The sequence below is a fragment of the Mixophyes fleayi genome, chromosome 10, assembly GCF_038048845.1.
Source record: "Mixophyes fleayi isolate aMixFle1 chromosome 10, aMixFle1.hap1, whole genome shotgun sequence".
NCBI lineage: Eukaryota > Metazoa > Chordata > Amphibia > Anura > Limnodynastidae > Mixophyes > Mixophyes fleayi.
Window position 1 is genome coordinate 103,187,243 of NC_134411.1, and position 17,389 is coordinate 103,204,631.

Consider the following 17,389-nt stretch of genomic DNA (forward strand, 5'->3'; position numbering starts at 1 on the left):
TAAACCCTCTGGAAAACTCTCAGCTTGATACATTTACCCCTCAGTGTCAAGTTTGGGAGCTGAGACATACCTCCGGGATGGGATGGGTCAGGATGAAGTCTATGCCGTCATCTGGTGCTCAGTCCGAGAGATTGGATCCGGTTAGACTGCGGAGATGCATATCAACCATTCACCTCCAATCCCTCAGATCTGGAATCATTCACTATCACGACTGGCTCTTCCTGGAGGAAATACATCCTGAAGAACAACACTGCGCACAGCACCGACCTCTCTTTATCTAGGCACACAGGACCAATGTCCAACCTGTCCACACACGTAGAGGCCACACTGTACCAGCGGCTGGATCCATTCCTGCACAACTGGGACCTGTACGTATGTCCAGAAGATGACCTCACACACAGGCCACTAGCGGTGATCTCTGGTCATCTACCAACTATATTAACAAACATGCCCAATACTGGTCTGGTCAATTCAGATTATTATTGGTCGTTTTATGGCCTCATATTTGATATCGGCTGCAATATTGTAGCGTGTGGCGAGCGTTACTCTATGATGAGGCTACCAACCAGACGAATGTACCAGCCAGGCTACCAACCAGACGAATGTACCAGCCAGGCTACCAACCAGACGAATGTACCAGCCAGGCTATTATTATTATTATTAATTTTTATATATAGGGCGCCACAAAGTATCCGTAGCGCCGTACAAGGACAAACAATGGAACAGTACAAGGTGAAACAGCACAGTACAAGTAACAGTAAGCACTATAACTCTGGGGGCTCAGGCACAGCATGAAAGAGAGGGAGGGAGGGGAAAAGTGAGTATAGGCAGGTAACTATGGCCCAAGAGGGTGGGCACGGATGACAGGTTGAGAGTCACTGAGGGGAACGGAGAAAAGCGAGAGGAGACAGAGGGCAGAGGGACCGAGAGGAGGTGAGCAGAGTAGCTGGAGAGCGCAGTTAAAAGTGATGGAAACAGGAGGTAGGAGAGCCCTGCTCAAAGGAGCGAACAATCTAAAGGGAGGGGAAGACAGACAGGCACATGGATGAGACGGAGAGACGGGAGAAACGGAGACGGAGTCGAGGAAGGGGGAGAAGGGAAGAAGGGATGAGAAAGAGAGGTAGCCGACCGGTGGGAGTTTAGGCATGAGACTGGAAGGCTTTAAGGAAAAGGTGGGTTTTTAATGTTCGTTTGAAAGAGGACAGATTAGGGGAAGTTCTGATGGAGCGGGGGAGCTTGTTCCAATGGAGGGGAGCGGCGCGGGAGAAGTCTTGGATACGTGCGTGAGAGGAGGTAATCAGAGGGGAAGAGAGGCGACGATCGTTGGACGATCGCAGTGAGCGGGAGGAAGTGTGAATAGAGATAAGGTTAGAGATGTAGGGAGCAGTGGAGTTGACGAGGGCCTTGTAAGTCAGAGTGAGGAGCTTGAAAAGGATTCTGTAGGGCAGGGGTGGGCAAACCAGTCCTCAAGGGCCATATAACAGTTCATGTTTTTAGGATTTCTGTCTGTAGAAACAGCTGGGATAATTACTGACCCAGCCAAATAGATTAACTCAGCTGTGCATGATTAAAGAAATCCTAAAAACATGAACTGTTATATGGCCCTTGAGGACTGGTTTGCCCACCCCTGCTGTAGGGGAAGGGGAGCCAGTGAAGGGCTTGGTAGAGTGGGGATACAGAGGTGGAACGGCGAGAGAGGAAAATAAGCCTAGCAGCTGCGTTAAGTACAGATCTAAGGGGAGCGAGATGAGAGAGGGGGAGGCCGATAAGGAGAAGGTTGCAGTAGTCCAAGCGGGAGATAATCAGAGAGTGGACAAGAGATTTGGTGGCATCCTGGGAGAGGAAGGGCCGAATGCGGGCAATGTTGCGAAGCTGGAAACGGCAGGATTTGGCGAGAGAGTGAATGTGAGGGGCAAAGGAGAGAGAGGAGTCGAGGATGACACCTAGGCAGCGGAGTTGGGGAACAGGGGAGATAGATGAGTTGTCAACAGTGATGGAGAGGTCAGAGGGGAAGGAGGTACGAGAGGGAGGAAAGACAAGAGTTCAGTTTTAGCAAGATTGAGTTTAACAAATCTAGAGGACATCCAGGAGGAGATGGCAGAGAGGCATGCGGATACCCTGGAAAGAAGGGAGGGAGAGAGATCAGGAGAGGAAAGGTAGAGTTGAGTGTCATCAGCATAAAGGTGGTACTTGAGGCCGAAGGAGCTGATGAGTGCACCCAGAGAAGAGTTGTATAGTGAGAATAGTAAGGGTCCAAAGACAGAGCCCTGAGGGACCCCGACTGGAAGGGATGAAGAAGGGGAGAGAGAATCAGAGGTGGAAACAGAGAAGGAACGGTCGGCAAGGTAAGAGGTGAACCAGGAGAGGACGGTACCGGAGAGGCCAATGGACTGAAGGGTGTGAAGCAGGAGGGGGTGGTCAACGGTGTCAAAGGCCGCTGAGAGGTCGAGGAGAATCAGGAGGGAGTAGTGGCCCATGGCTTTAGCCGAGAGGAGATCGTTCGTAACTTGAGCCAGGGCAGTTTCAGTGGAATGGAGGGGGCGGAAGCCTGATTGGAGAGGGTCAAGGAGGGAGTGTTCAGAGAGGTAGGTGGAGAGACGGTTGCAGACAAGTCTCTCGAGTATTTTGGAGGCAAATGGGAGAAGGGAAATGGGGCAGTAATTAGAGAGTGCGGTGGGGTCAAGATTGGGTTTCTTGAGAATGGGTGAGACGAGAGCATGTTTAAAGGCGGAAAGGAAGATGCCGGTGGAGAGGGACAGATTAAAGAGGTGAGCGAGGTGGGAGCAGGTGGAGGCGGAAAGGGAGCGAAGAAGGTAAGAAGGGATGGGGTCCTGGGGGCAGGTAGAAGGGGGGGGAAGAAGAAATGAGAGAGTGGACTTCCTCACCTGAGGTGGGGCGGAAGGAGAGAAGGAGTTGGTGGCTGGGGGGAGAGGGGGGGAGAGTGGAGGGGGGAGGAGGGGCGAGAGGGGGGGTGGCGGAAGAGTGGGTGGAGGAGGAGATTTCAAGTCTGATGGGCGCGATTTTAGAGGAGAAAAGGGAGGTGAAGTCATTGGCAGATAAGGAGGAAGGGAGGGGGGAAGGTGGGGGAGACAGGAGAGTGTTAAAGGTAGCGAAGAGGCGGCGGGGGTTGGAGGACTGGGAGGAGATGAGGGATTTAAAGAAGGATTGCTTAGCGAGCGAGAGGGCAGAGCTGTAGGAGGAGAGGATAAACTTGAAGTGGAGGAAATCAGCCAGGGAGCGAGATTTCCTCCAGTGGCGTTCGGCAGTATGAGAGCATTTTTGGAGGAAACGGGTAAGTTTGGAGTGCCAGGGTTGGGGATTGGAGCAGCGAAGGTGGATGGGCTGGGCAGGGGCAACCGCATCAAGGGCGGAGGAGAGGGTTTGGTTATAGAGGGAGGCCGCCTGATTAGGGCAGGACAGGGTGGAAAGGGGAGAGAGGAGAGTTTCGAGAGAAGAGGATAGAATAGCAGGATCAAGGGTGTCGAGATCGCGCCTGGACCGGGTAGATTTGGGTGGGGGGAGGGGTGCAGGAGTGGAGGAGAGAGAGAATGAGAGGAGATGGTGGTCCGAGAGTGGAAAGGGGGAGATAGAGAAATCGAACAGACTGCAACGGTGGGAGAAGACAAGGTCAAGGGAGTGACCAAGGCAGTGGGTAGAAGAGGAGGTCCATTGGGAGAGGCCAAGGGAGGAAGAAAGGGCAAGGAGTTTGACGGAAGCAGGGTCGGTGGGGTTGTCAATAGGGATATTGAAGTCGCCAAGGATAATGGAGGGGATGTCAGAGGAGAGGTGGTGTGGAAGCCAGGCAGCAAAGTTGTCAAGGAAAAGGGAGGAGGGCCCAGGGGTACGGTATATGACAGAGACGCGGAGATGGATGGGGTAGAAGAGACGGATAGAGTGGACTTCAAAAGAGGAGAAGGAGAGGGAGGGTTCAGGAGGAATGAGTCTGAAAGTACAGGTGGAGGATAGGAGAATGCCCACTCCACCGCCTGGGCGGTCTCCAGGTCTGGCGGAGTGGGTGAAGGAGAGGCCGCCATAGGAGAGAGCGGCAGGGGAGGCAGTGTCGGAATCGGTGAGCCAGGTTTCGGTAATGGCAAGAAGGTTAAAAGAGTTAGATAAGGAGAGGTCATGGATAGAGGGGAGGTCATGGATAGAGGGGAGGCTACCAACCAGACGAATGTACCAGCCAGGCTACCAACCAGACCAATGTACCAGCCAGGCTACCAACCAGCCCAATGTACCAGCCAGGCTACCAACCAGACCAATTTATATTCCAGACTAATTTACTATTCAAACAAACTTACCAGCGAGTTGCACCCAATGTTGAAACGATCATAAAAAAAAATATCAAACTTTACTTTTGTAGCATCTCCCAGACACAGTAATATATTTCTTTGAGCCATTTCCACAATAAGTTTATGTAAAACTGAACATATGCTAATATAATTTGCTACAATTATTTTGTACCTTCAGATTTGTTTAAGGTTTTGTATGAATCTTCTTAGTTATGTCTCTTTGGAAGGACTTTGTTTCCTTTCAGTGTCATTATGTATTCCAGGCAAACCTATCATTTACCCCGATGATAACTGTATGTTTAAAGTTAAAGCTAAAACTTATTTTCCTGGAACAGCCGTGGGAGCCTTCTCTGCACCTGTTTTCAATATACAACTTCCTCAATGGATTTCTAAACTGTTTTCTCTACCAGGAATTCTTCTATATGTGTCAGACTACGGTCACTGCAAGAACATTGATCAATGATAAGTTGGTGATTTTCATATGTAAAGGTACCTGGCCTAGTAAGGTACAGGCTGCTCCTCTCATGTCTGCTATGATTACAGCACAGTAAAAGCTAAACAAGCATTCTACCACTTGGCCACTAGGGGCAGGGTTCTATTGGAGCGAGCACCAGCTCCGGCCCATGTTAGTTAATACAAATATTGAAAGTAATAAGGTTACGACTATATGTTCTATGGGTCCAGATGAACATTTGTAGAATATTAAAGTGAAAATAAGTTTCATTGTTACAAAGATGCCGCAGAATCAGTAGATAAATTACTGGGGTCTGTAAACCAGCAAACACCTGGGGGCCCTCGTACAGGTCACATTTTACTATATTTTATTGTCTTTCTGGGGGCTCTCTGGCATCTGCCCACTTGTCTTATCCCCCCCCCCCTTGATTCTTTCATGTCTGGTCTGGTCTGTCCCCCAATCGTCTCTCGCCTCCAATATCCCCACTAACTCCCCCTTGTCTCCTATAACCAGTACCTGTAGACTGCAGGATTTATACAAACGTTCCCAAACCCTCACAGAGCTGTTATGTGACATGTACCTGATTATTAAATGCAAGCTATTGCTCTCTGTTATCAGACATTTCAGTATCAGAAAGGTTCACTGTCGGTCTATAGACCTGAAGACAGCAAATCAGCTGCACATAGGAAGGAAAATGTCCCCAACAATCACATCTTTACCTCAGATATCTTCAGCCCTGAGACCTCTATATATATTTACTATATAAAAGCCTAGTGGCGTGTGTCTGTGTGTGGAAAAAAAACCACCAAGCTGCAGCGCCATCTGCTGGGCGAAGTTATACACTGACCTACTAAATTCTTAGTGTGTGTGTGGGAAAAAAAACTCAGAAAGGGCTGAAGTTTGGTATACTAAGATGTTTTTAATTTGTTAATTTAATTTGTTAATTGTTAAAAGTGTTTATAAAGATTTTAAAAATATATATATATATTTCTTGAAGGAGAAGTGACAGTTGGGAGTGGTTGGTGGTTGCCGGGGGTGACAGTGGGGAGTGTTTGGTGGTTGCCGGGGGTGACAGAGCGAGAGGAGTGTGATACTCAGGACCGCTGAGAGAGATCCCTGTGTCTGGATAGACATCTGGATAGATGTGGCGATAAAGATGTAGGATGAGGTGATGAAGAAAAATGATGAGGTGGTGACATGTGGACAAAACCACGTTAAAAAAGGGCGCTTGCATCTGGAAATAACGCTCTTCCCCTGAGGAGGCCTGGGCTAGCCCCAAATGCATGACAAGAACCTTTTTAACACCTTAAGTAGCTTGATTTGACTAGAATGCATGAGTATCATGCACGGGTTAACATTATATATATATATATATATATATATATATATATATATATATATATATATATAAAAACACCTATAACTGTTATAATTAGCTCTGTTATAGAAGGCAACTTGTATTTTAGGTGTAGTTGTCCTTCAGTTTTTTTGCATTATGAGACAAGATAATGTCTAGAATTGGTGGATTCTGCTAGAAGCCAGGTTATATGCCGTTCTCATGGTCCCTGTGTCAGTCCTATTTGGAATAACATTGGTACATTATACGGTTATAATACTGTTTAGCTTTCTCTTGTGTTCAATAGAGACACCAAAGCGTCTGATCTTGGCCGTGAGCTTAGACCTTGGCAGCAGACAGTGGCTGATACAGACCACTCTGCCCATAAAAGGCGATTGGCACCAGTTATTGGCACCAGTTGTTGTTACGTTCTGGGCCGGCTCCAGGAGGGCAGCCATCACCCATATGGAAGATCTGTCACCACCCAACACCGTCTCTGGACAGAAGACTAAGGGGTCTATGTAAGAAGCAGGGAATAATGTTATTGTATGTGAAAAGCAAAGCATCCTGGGTGACGTTACCGCTTATTTTCAATAGGATCCAGCGGAGGCCTCTCCGGTAAAGCGCTCTGTGTACAGCGCTCTCTTCATTCGCTGGCAGCGTTAGGCAGTACAGAGGGAGGGTCAACACCAGGGGGTAAATGTATCAAGCTGAGAGTTTTCCGGCTAGAATCTGATTGGTTGCTATAGGCAACATCTCCACTTTTCAAACCCGCCGGAAAACTCTCAGCTTGATACATCTACCCCCAGGGCTCCCAGAGCAGCCCCAGGATAGTAACCTGCAGCTCTACATATTGAAGGCTACTGCTCTGGGGTCATAAATAGACCCCTAGAGGGGCAGACATGTCTGTGCCACGGTATATTACAGGGAAATACCCCAAGAGCTATAACGGTCAAGATTCCATATTTACATTTTGCAAAATTCCCCATTTTGACATCTGTATAACAAACATATAATATACACACTTGTATATGAATGTCAGAGGTGCATCTATCTGGTGCAGGAGACACAGAGCATGGGGCCCCTGATCAGACAGGGGCCTGCCTACCGCAGCATTTACATCTGCCTCTGGTTTTGTCAGCGTTAGTCAACATGAGTGTGCGGTGAAACAACTTTTCATCCTCTCCACCCCCGCACAGATGGTTTAGTCTGACTCCTCGGGGGCGTGTCAATGTTAGAGGGGAGAGCGGGGGAAGAAAGAAGTGGCTCTTCTGACGGAATTGAGATAAGTGTGTCTCTCTGTGTGTATGGGGAAAGCTGAGGTGGGAGGTTTAAAAAGCAGCTATTATCTATGTGGTTATGTATATTTTGGGATCAGTATAGAAATAGGAGACCACAAAATATATCTTTGCCCCTGGGTCCCCCATTCCCGAGTTCCACCACTGATGAATGGCCAGGTAGATATGACAATGTATCATACATAGTACAATACATATATGGTGTTCATGACAGGACTCTGGTATAACGATATAATAGAACCTACAAGATGTAATATAACATCTCATTTCTCATAATAAGTGTACGATGCTTTCTGGTGATAGAGGGGCCCTCAGACTGTCCGGCGCGTGTAACACTGTTCTCTGGTGCCCGACCCTGGTATTTATAAGGGACTCAAACTAGACTATAAGACATCTGGGAGCGGTTTTCTCTTGTTTAAACTCTTGGCTTGCTCCCAATGCCGTGGGCTTGGCTGGAATATAACATACATTACTGTGATGGATGATATACTGTAATTACTCCAGGTTTCTGCCCCCTCTCTCTCGCCCTGGTACCTCAACTCTGACAGCAGCCAGTGGACGTTCATCATCATCATCCATCTGTAATTGTGTTTGGTTGAGCAGAACAATCATGTGTTTCTTATTAAGTATCTGGAGTATTCCCAGTGGATTCAGTGATTTGTGCTCCGGACAACTTATGTACAGACTCTATACACATAATGACCCCTGGACGTCCGAGTCAGCAACATACACTTGTCCCACAGTACGAGACTGACATGGAACCTACACAGACCACAGAGAGGGAGTTAAAGGGCAAATAAAGACAATATCTGTCATGAATACATATCACAGTCCATATATTACTGAGCTGAATAATACACAACGAGTAACTGGATTATCTATAGTTATATGACTATATCCCCCATACGTTCTCTCACCCCTCCGCAGCAGGCTGCCATGTTAGGAGGGAGGGGCTTCTCTTACTAGTCAGGCAGGATCTGAGTGACCGCTTTGTAGACTTGCTGTGCAGATGGTGGATTGGTGGCTTTATACACAGAGGCGGGGCCAAGATATCACAGTAATTCAGATGACTGGATTCTCAACATTTTGATCTGTTTGAGAACCTATCAGGACACTCTCCTGAAGTTGTGGACGGAGCTTGAGCTGCATGTGGTAGAGTGTGTGTGTGCGCGTGTATGTGTGTGTGTGTGTGTGTGTGGGGGGGGTGATACGTTAATTTTAACAGAGGTGCAGTTCAATATCAAGAGTATTTTATTCTTTATTATCCATATTGGAAAATCACAGAACATTAAACAGGTTACTGCAGCTTTCACCAAGGGGATGGGACAGGGTGCATGCAGGACAATTATATTAATAATCTCTTAATTTTTTGGTTTCTATGGAGTATATTGTGATACACTGGGTTTACTGGAGCAATGATGTTATTTCAATAGACAGGTTATGTGGTATTCACTAGTCAACTGCGGAGTCTGTGTAAACACAAGTGGTGTCAATCAATGATGTTTTGTTAAGTCATGTACGACAGTAACAAGGTAAAATGATTGACAGCTCCGGTTACTGGGAGATTTGCAGCAGCTGAGCTGATGACTTCAGTTCAATACGTCGCCCTGGGTGGGAATCAATGAGCTTCTCCCACCAGTGATTGTCCTGCGGAGGACAATGTTTGGGTCCATAAAATGGTGGCTCTTAGTTAGAAATTTGTGAATTGGTAAATTGACAATATAATGGTAAAATATACAATATTACCAATCATGTCCTCACACCCACAGTCAGTACAAAAATACACAGTTATATAATATTTTACAGGGATCATATTATTCCAGGGATGTAAACACGGTAACTGATTTACTGTCTATACTCATCTTGCCCTAAAATACGTTACAACTCACTGTAGTGTTTACAAGGGTCTAAAGAAAGCAGCATATTATGTACATTGTAAGCAGGCACCTGTCCTACAAAACATTATCTCTCTGGAGGTTACAAACTATAGCTGCCAGTTACAAGGTTCACTGGCGTGGCATGTGACGGCAGGGGGGGGGGGGGGATTCTACAGTACACAGAGCAGAGAGAGCTCAGAGGGGCGTCACAAAGCCCCTCTGCGCAAGACATCATGTGTCATGTGACTGTGGTTGCCACGGTAGTCCTTGACACTGGCAGAATTATAAATAATTGAAGAAACAAACAGAAAAATGTTAAATACCAATATAGCCTGCCACAGTGATTTATGTTAAAAAAACAACCCCTAATTTCTTGATGAACACACACAGCTCACTCAGCCAACGTCTGACACTCAGCGCCTCTTAGAACGACATCGCTCCCTCCCATGAAGGTGTCATTATAACTTGTGGTATCACTATGAATGCAGACAGATATAAAGGAGACTCTGAGCCGGGTGCTGCAGCTGAGCCCACGGGGAATAGATTCTGTCTCCTTTGTCATATGGGGCCCCAAGTGCAAGGAAGATGAAAGGAGGCCGGATGAGGGGCCTGCGGGGTCCCCGGGAGATAGACGAAGATTAATGCTGCATTCCTGACATTCCGGAGACGTAGGCACCGAAGCAGCTGCTGCTGGTTATACACAGAGAGGAATCTGCTGATTACAGTACGCGTGTAACACTATTCACCAGCGTGTCCAGTACAAGTGTAACACTGTTCTCTGGTGTGTCCAGTACACATGTTACACTATTCACCAGCGTGTCCAGTACAAGTGTAACACTGTTCTCTGGTGTGTCCAGTACACATGTTACACTATTCACCAGCGTGTCCAGTACACGTGTAACACTGTTCTCTGGTGTGTCCAGTACACATGTTACACTATTCACCAGCGTGTCCAGTACACGTGTAACACTGTTCTCTGGTGTGTCCAGTACACGTGTTACACTATTCACCGGCGTGTCCAGTACGCGTGTAACACTGTTCTCTGGTGTGTCCAGTACACGTGTTACACTATTCACCGGCGTGTCCAGTACACGTGTAACACTGTTCTCTGGTGTGTCCAGTACACATGTTACACTATTCACCAGCGTGTCCAGTACACGTGTAACACTGTTCTCTGGTGTGTCCAGTACACATGTTACACTATTCACCAGCGTGTCCAGTACACGTGTAACACTGTTCTCTGGTGTGTCCAGTACACGTGTTACACTATTCACCGGCGTGTCCAGTACGCGTGTAACACTGTTCTCTGGTGTGTCCAGTACACGTGTTACACTATTCACCGGCGTGTCCAGTACACGTGTAACACTGTTCTCTGGTGTGTCCAGTACACGTGTTACACTATTCACCGGCGTGTCCAGTACACGTGTAACACTGTTCTCTGGTGTGTCCAGTACACGTGTTACACTATTCACCGGCGTGTCCAGTACACGTGTAACACTGTTCTCTGGTGTGTCCAGTACACGTGTTACACTATTCACCGGCGTGTCCAGTACACGTGTAACACTGTTCTCTGGTGTGTCCAGTACACGTGTTACACTATTCACCAGCGTGTCCAGTACACGTGTAACACAGTTCACTGGCGTGTCCAGTACACGTGTTACTATATTCACCAGCGTGTCCAGTACACGTGTAACACTGTTCTCTGGTGTGTCCAGTACACGTGTTACACTATTTATTGGCGTGTCCAGTACACGTGTAACACTGTTCTCTGGTGTGTCCAGTACACGTGTTACACTATTCATTGGCGTGTCCAGTACACGTGTAACACAGTTCACTGGCGTGTCCAGTACACGTGTTACACTATTCACCGGCGTGTCCTGTACATTTGACAGATAAAGTGTTACATTGTGACACTGTTGGGGGTCACAGGACGTCTCTTACACAATATTTATGTTCAGATATTTGAACCTTCATAGGGCTGAAAAATCACATACTGCAAAACGTGGAAAGTGTTTGTCCTGTTATTACTGAACTACACAGGGTACAAACAGGGGTAAGTTGCATTTCTATATTTCAGACGATAACACGTGCCCCTGTACCCACTGGGCAACCTGTCCGTGGTAAAAACGGCTTAATGCCCTCGTCCCTGGTAGACGGTCACTCAGGAGAATTCTCCACCTCCGGGTCACACTGTAGCAGACGGGCGCCCTCGTTATAACCCTGGGACAAAAATGGACCAATCACTATTTTTAGTTACAGTAGATTATTTAATTAGTAACTTGTCCCTATTTTTGGACGACACTGCGCCCACATCGTCTCTGGGGCAGCCACATTTGATGAACTTCTCAGACCTCTAAATTCTAGATCAGTAATTATCCTTCATAGATGGAGAAGTTGTCCTCAGGGTAAATGATTAATTAGATTCTCTGGATGGAAGTGATCATCCGAATGTAAAGTATTCCGGACAAATGGCGACACGAGGTTTATGTCTTCCAGTTGGTGGGGATTAGCTGGGATGTTATACATGTATGACTCTGCCCTGAACAGGGATCTGGAATCCTCAACAACAACAAGAACTTCCTTGTGCAATTTTCTTAATGTGACCACAAGACCTGAGCCTACAGCAGATAGACCTATAAATACAAAGTAACCACAGAACCCGCATGGAGGAGATTATCCAAACAGATCCACATGTCAAACAAGGGAAGGAATCTCATTTTTCTTTAAGACTCAGTGAGAGAATTGGGGGGAGGCTGACTTATGGGTCACTGTCAAGGGTTAAAGTGGAGATTCTGCAGTGGAACATGTGTTTATAGCTGATTAATTACAAGGTAAAGTCAACATTAAAATAAGCAGCCCGAGGATCCCAAACTTTGCAAGTTTTTACGGATCCTTGTTGTGTATTCACTGCGGTAGGAATTAGATTCTTTACACAACGTCCCTGTAGGACGGGGGAGGGGGGCTTCCAGTTGGCTGCAAGGTGACATATGTCAGCAGAGATGTCTTATTGTCTTGTTTTATCATCATGTTGCGGTAGGGTAGGGAAGGGGAGCAGGAAAAAAAAAAAACTTAAGGGAGAGAGGTAGAAACTTAGAATTTGACAGCAGATAAGAACCGCTTGGCCCATATAATCTGCCCATTTTTTATTAACCTATGGTAACCTCAAACCCTATTTGGTCCTTTACTCTTTGTAAGGATATCCTTATGTCAATCTCAAGCATGTTTACATTGCTGTACTGTATTAGCCTCTACCACCTCTGATGGGAGGCTATTCCACTTACCCACTACCCTTTCTGTGAAGTCTATTTTTATAAGCATAGTCCCAGATACTGAAAGAGATAAAACAGAATGAGAGCAGGTAGGTCCATGTAACCAGGGCTACAGCAAGAAGTCACTGGACAAACCACAAGGCTGAGTAATATCCTTTAAACTCACGATTACACAAGAGCCCTCCAGCAGGGGGTCTGTGTAAATAACAGATCCATATTAATAGTGACAAGAGGGGCAGAGTACAAGGAGAGAGGGACACGAGGATCAGAGCAGCTGGTTACATATATTAAACATACATGTTCAGAAAACAAAATATATGAAACGTGCTTTATACATACGTGTTCTGTCTCTTGTACTGGTTAGGACGTATTGTCATTGCTTTATTTAACGCTTTGTAAGATGAGGGCGCTTGTTACACCCACTTCTGCTTTCACCTGTAGCAATGGGAAAATTTGTTTTATTATCCTCTCTTTCAGCGCCCCCTGCTGTCCGCTCCATGCACTTACACTTGTCTGTAATCTACAATTTAAGGTGACAATGTGGGGTCTGAGATAATCTCCAGCAAAGCTCTCACACGTGTGTCTTACTTACACAACCATCAACACTAGGAAACCAATAAGTAGTCAAATTTGAAGAAAAAAAACTCTTTGTAAGCAACAGACTGTCTCATAGGAACATTTTCATTGGGAAGTAAAATGGTATAAATCATAACCACCGCCGGTAGCAGCAGGGAGGGATGATTTGCTTGGAAAGTTCATTTTGGTTCTCAATAATCTATAGATCTGGATGTACCCAAAACAATATATTTATAAATACTGAGTTGCAGCCTGTTACCTGCAACTCTCAGGTGCAGCTCCTGATTAGCAGCAAGATCACTGGTAACCTGGAAGTCCCGGTTCATAGGCCTAATGGATGTAGCTCGCTCTCACTCTTCATCCATAACCCCAGGACCCCTTCCCGGCTTTCCAACAGGTCTATAGACCTTCAGTCAGCAGCTTCACAATACAGGCATCTTCCTAGGGGTCTCAAAAGCAGTAGGTTAGAAACCCAGGTGAAATATACCGGCCACCATGTACTGAGCCAGAGACTTTGTCACAATATATATATATATATATATATATATATATATATATATATATGCAGCGTCCGGGTGTCCTCAGCATTAAGAGAAAAACATGTAGTTTCTCAAATCTGAATAGATTTATCTTCACAGGGTTTAGATGGATACGACTGAAAGAGACTGAGGAGTCTTAAAAGTTACAGAGAGTTCAACTGTCCCAGGTACAGATTTACCCATGAAAATCCCAATTCCTTCAAAACTGACGAACTGTCCAATAGTTTCTGTTATTCTGTGAATATGATGCAGTCCCCACTATGTGTTTATATGGACTTTACAAGTCAATATGTAATAAAGACTAGCAATAAAAATGTTGTGATGTGGAGGCCCATGTGTGACAAGTGAGTCCCTGCTCCTGCTCTACCAACCCTTGACCTCCTAACACATTTTCATTGCCTTTTCTCTGACTGCACTCTTGTCTATCTTCTGTGGTCTTCCGTCTTCCCTTCCCCCTCTTATCCCCCTTTTTACACCCCCCCCCCCCCCCCAATTCTGCTTTGCTGATTGTCTGGTCTATGTAAGGTAAAGCAAGAAATAATATAAAAAACTGGTCAGTTCACATCTCAAGTTCCCTGTGGATGTCCTTCCTAGATTTCATTACAATGTAAATGTCTTATGTACACACTGTAACTTTCAGTATCTTGTATGCTTTGTATTGCTTGACCATTCAAAATAAAGAATTATAAAAAAAATAAAAATGTTCTGATGGCCAAAACAATACTCTCCTAAGTGTGGGGCTGATAATGTAATGACACTAATATGTCCAGGGCTAGTTGCGGGGGAAGGAGCTCTATTCAGAAAATGATTTTTACAATTTTTTTCATTGATTTAATGTCAGTGATGGCCGGGAACTGGAATTTCCAGGAGGTGAATAGTAACTATTCCAAACAGGACCCAATATTCCATGATCTGGCCGAGCAGCAACAGAGCCAATGACACCGGCAGCAGGAAGTGAAAGCTCCACGATCAGGAAGGAGAAACAACTGTCCTGGTTCTGGTGGGAGAGTCTCCCACAGTCAGGACTTTACATGGACAGAGACAGTCCCTCTTCCTGCTGCCCTATGACGTGGGCCCGGGACACAATCTGTCTCCTCTCCATTCCCTGAAAGTGACAATGGAGAGAATTCTGGAAACTATTCATCCAGAGATACAAACTGTGTATACAATGTACTTTGTGGAGCAGTAAACAAAAAAAAGAATAATAAAATACAGTGAGAATAATAATAATACTCGATAAGCTCGGACACAGTGAGGTGCAGTTACTGTAAATCATCTCCTACAGAATACAAGGACAGCAAAAGATACAGTTTATGTTGTATCTCAGAGGTCTCACTAGGGGGCAGCGCTGCGCTGCAAACCACCAAGACACAATAAAGTTTCTTGTTACATTTGACTTTAAACAATAGATTGTTGAGCTCCTTCCAAGGTGTCCAGATTCTTTTACTAATATGTTTGTCTGTGACTCGGCTTCTATAGCATCTGTGTGGCCAAGTTTCATCTGATATTTGAGATTGTCCCGGGCAGATAGTGGGGAGGTAGTGAATGGTAAGGAGAAGGAATCAGCTGCTGCAGAACATCACAGGAGACAGAACTGTCAATCATTGTTCTATTTCTAGAACCAGACCAATGATTACTATCCAGGTAACAGGGAGCCACAACATGTATACAACGCCCTCCCCATGGGCAACAACCAGCGTTCAGATGCCATCTCTACCTGAGGGATATCTGCCTCCATACAGTGGATGTTGTAATGGAAATGATTACCGGTCGGCTTGTGGACACCAGTTGTACAGTACTTTCCTTACATCCTTTCAGCTGTGACATACACAGCAATATCTACCTGCAAAATACAGAACCCAACTTGTACTGGAGTACAGACTATTCCTTCACTGATATCTCTATGTGATACATTGTAAAGAGTATCAGACACTGGGGACATTGTATCTGTCATGGGGTAGGTGAAACAGATACAATGTGATACATTCTGTCCAGTGTATCAGATAACAGGAACACCAGGAGACAATGTGACACCTCTTTAACGTTAGACCAATATGCCAGTGGGATGGAAGGACGTGAGGTTTGTTCTGACAGTGATTAATATCTGAATTCTCATGATTAGAGGCGCAGACCACAAAATATCTGCCTCCACTGTGTATAGGTGACAGATGCACTTCTATATCCAATAGTAGGTTTATTATAAACACTTAGCAGGTACACGTTTCTAGTACTGGGCAGGACCCCTGTTTACCCCAGAACAGCCTAAATTCCTCAGGACTGGGATGCAACAAGACGCTGGAAACATTCCTTAGCAATTCTGGTCCATAGTGACCGTCAGACTCTTGAATAAGCAGGAACCACGAACCAGTATTTTTGCTACGGAACAAGGAGGTGCGGAGTCTAACGTACCCCTGGTGTTCACCAGGGACCCCCGCAAGGAGGTTTGGACTTGGCTGTAAGTGGTACGCAGGTCGCGGTCCTCCAAGACCGTTACCAGTGTAGTGATGGATAAGAGAACGGCCCCGTCTAGCCACATCAGGAGGAGTCGGTGCCGAGGGATGACCCCAAGAGCGGTCAGACTTTCCGAGGTCACAACTGGCAGACAAGAGTAGCGCAGTCCAGGAGAATGGTCAGAGAGCCGAGGTTACAACAGAAGGCAGAAACAGGCACAATCCAGAAGAGTAGTCAATGGAAGCTGGGTCAAGCCAAGGAAGTGGTCAACAACAAACAACAATGCTGGAGACAGGAGACCCGATACCCTGGCACCCTAATGTTTCTGTGCCTGCAGTAGCCTCAGCTTCCTGTTTTTAGCTTACAGGAGTGGAGCCTGGTGTGGTCTTCTGCTGCTGCTGCTGCTGGAGCCTGGTGTGGTCTTCTGCTGCTGCTGCTGGAGCCTGGTGTGGTCTTCTGCTGCTGCTGCTGGAGCCTGGTGTGGTCTTCTGCTGCTGGAGCCTGGTGTGGTCTTCTGCTGCTGGAGCCTGGTGTGGTCTTCTGCTGCTGGAGCCTGGTGTGGTCTTCTGCTGCTGGAGCCTGGTGTGGTCTTCTGCTGCTGGAGCCTGGTGTGGTCTTCTGCTGCTGCTGCTGGAGCCTGGTGTGGTCTTCTGCTGCTGCTGCTGGAGCCTGGTGTGGTCTTCTGCTGCTGCTGCTGGAGCCTGGTGTGGTCTTCTGCTGCTGCTGCTGGAGCCTGGTGTGGTCTTCTGCTGCTGCTGCTGGAGCCTGGTGTGGTCTTCTGCTGCTGCTGCTGGAGCCTGGTGTGGTCTTCTGCTGCTGCTGCTGGAGCCTGGTGTGGTCTTCTGCTGCTGCTGCTGGAGCCTGGTGTGGTCTTCTGCTGCTGCTGCTGGAGCCTGGTGTGGTCTTCTGCTGCTGCTGCTGGAGCCTGGTGTGGTCTTCTGCTGCTGCTGCTGGAGCCTGGTGTGGTCTTCTGTTGCTGCTGCTGGAGCCTGGTGTGGTCTTCTGCTGCTGCTGCTGGAGCCTGGTGTGGTCTTCTGTTGCTGCTGCTGGAGCCTGGTGTGGTCTTCTGCTGCTGCTGCTGGAGCCTGGTGTGGTCTTCTGCTGCTGCTGGAGCCTGGTGTGGTCTTCTGCTGCTGCTGCTGCTGGAGCCTGGTGTGGTCTTCTGCTGCTGCTGCTGGAGCCTGGTGTGGTCTTCTGCTGCTGCTGCTGGAGCCTGGTGTGGTCTTCTGCTGCTGCTGCTGGAGCCTGGTGTGGTCTTCTGCTGCTGTAGCCCGTCCACTTCATGGTCTGACGTACT

At 46.9% G+C, this 17,389-nt stretch overlaps 1 protein-coding gene across 1 annotated transcript in view; it reads right to left on the minus strand.

The window, feature by feature from the left end:
* Positions 1-7,975, minus strand: part of WFDC1 (WAP four-disulfide core domain 1) — a 39,244-nt gene extending 31,269 nt beyond the window's left edge. The window contains exon 1 of the mRNA XM_075189374.1: positions 7,915-7,975. Coding sequence (XP_075045475.1) covers positions 7,915-7,959 — 45 coding nt within the window. The 5' untranslated portion in view covers positions 7,960-7,975. The remainder of the gene's footprint in view (positions 1-7,914) is intronic.
* Positions 7,976-17,389: the final 9,414 nt, after the last annotated feature.